The sequence below is a fragment of the Gavialis gangeticus genome, unplaced genomic scaffold, assembly GCF_001723915.1.
Source record: "Gavialis gangeticus isolate Ggan-Ray unplaced genomic scaffold, GavGan_comp1, whole genome shotgun sequence".
Classification (NCBI taxonomy): Eukaryota; Metazoa; Chordata; order Crocodylia; family Gavialidae; genus Gavialis; species Gavialis gangeticus.
Window position 1 is genome coordinate 69136613 of NW_017728994.1, and position 1433 is coordinate 69138045.

The following is a 1433-nucleotide window of genomic DNA, read 5'->3' on the forward strand; positions in this document are numbered from 1 at the left end:
GAAAGCGAATTGTATGGTTAATAACCCTTTGGTATGTTTCTAGGTCTTACATGTTCAAAGTTAGGGGCTAGTTCATTTATGCAGGAATATGTTAGTTAATTAGAATAACGTGTAATGAACATCAAAATTTATTTTCCTACAAAGTTTGGTTTTCTTCAAAGTGATAAAATTTTCTGACAAAAGTATTCCATGTTAATCAATAGTCTTGAGATTATTTTTTTCCACAAGAATATCTCCCTAATTTGCTCTGCTGGTTTCAAATAAATATAGGAGTGTATAATGAAATACCAAAGTTCATTTTGAAGAGACATTTTGCTCTGTCTGAGCAAAGGTTAGAAATTAATGGAGTGTTTGGAGCACAGAATTGAAGCACAGGGCAGTTCACTAGTTCACTGAAATTCATACAAAACTGAGTTTCCCTGCATGCTCAAAGGCAAGATTGCTACAACTCTGAGTGTATTTATTTTGAGTAGACAAAATTTAAATAGCCTCTAAATAGTTTAATTGGAATATTTTTTCTTGCACAATAATTTTGGATCTTAAAGTAAGCCCATATAGGACCTGAACAGTAGGCACAAGTGCCATGTAGTAAAATATTCTTTAGGAATACCTGTTACCATGGCAGCAATAGTGAGCATTTCGTCTACACAGTTGAATTCATAGGAAGCTAAAATCGACTTTGACAGCTGTGGGTCCAGAGGAAATTCTGACATAATTATTCCAATTTCAGAAAGGTTTCCATAGTTATCTAGGGCTGCCAAATAATCTAGATCTTCCAAAGCTTGCATCAGGCTTTCAGGAGCTGGAACAGGGAATAAAATCGTTCAAAGGATTTTAACACAGTTATAAATAAATGAATGCATCAAGTTCACATCCTATCACAAAATTTCAATTGTGAGTTTCCCGTGTAAAAAGTGAATGAATAGAGTAAAAGAAGTGATCATGAGAGGTGAACTGAAGGCTTTGCAGCTAAGTGCACAAATTCATTATACTGAAAAATGCTGCATCCTTTTTCTACTTATGTTTAAAAATGTCATGGTGTTTGCTTAAACAATTCTGGCAAAATCTTATGTAAAGCAATGACTTGCTTATATGCTGTTGATGCTTTTTGTAATTGAACTGACTGTGGCTTTTAGGGAAAAAATAAAGAAAAGGTATGCTGGGGAATCATGAATTATTTTCAGAATTAATTTATCCAACCAAGGACATAATAGAATTTAAACCAGGCTATTCTGCATCCATCTCTGCTCTAAATCATGTTTAGTTCAATATGGGTAGGAAATTAGAGGACTAACATGAGAGGTTAAAATAGTTTGCCTCAATAGCTATTCTGCAAACTTTGATTTTGGAGCTCTCATTCCTTTTCTCCCAGAACAGTTTTCAGACCATAAATAACAGTGACAGCTGAAGGGGATATTAGAAGCTCGCTCCTT

The 1433-nt window shown here is 34.3% G+C and overlaps 1 protein-coding gene across 1 annotated transcript in view; it reads right to left on the reverse strand.

Annotated features, from left to right (window-relative positions):
- The window catches only part of DHX32 (DEAH-box helicase 32 (putative)), a 55202-nt gene that overhangs the window by 11746 nt on the left and 42023 nt on the right, over nt 1-1433 (reverse strand). Inside the window, exon 7 of the mRNA XM_019502977.1 lies at nt 611-802. Within this exon, the coding sequence (XP_019358522.1) occupies nt 611-802 (192 nt within the window). The remainder of the gene's footprint in view (nt 1-610; nt 803-1433) is intronic.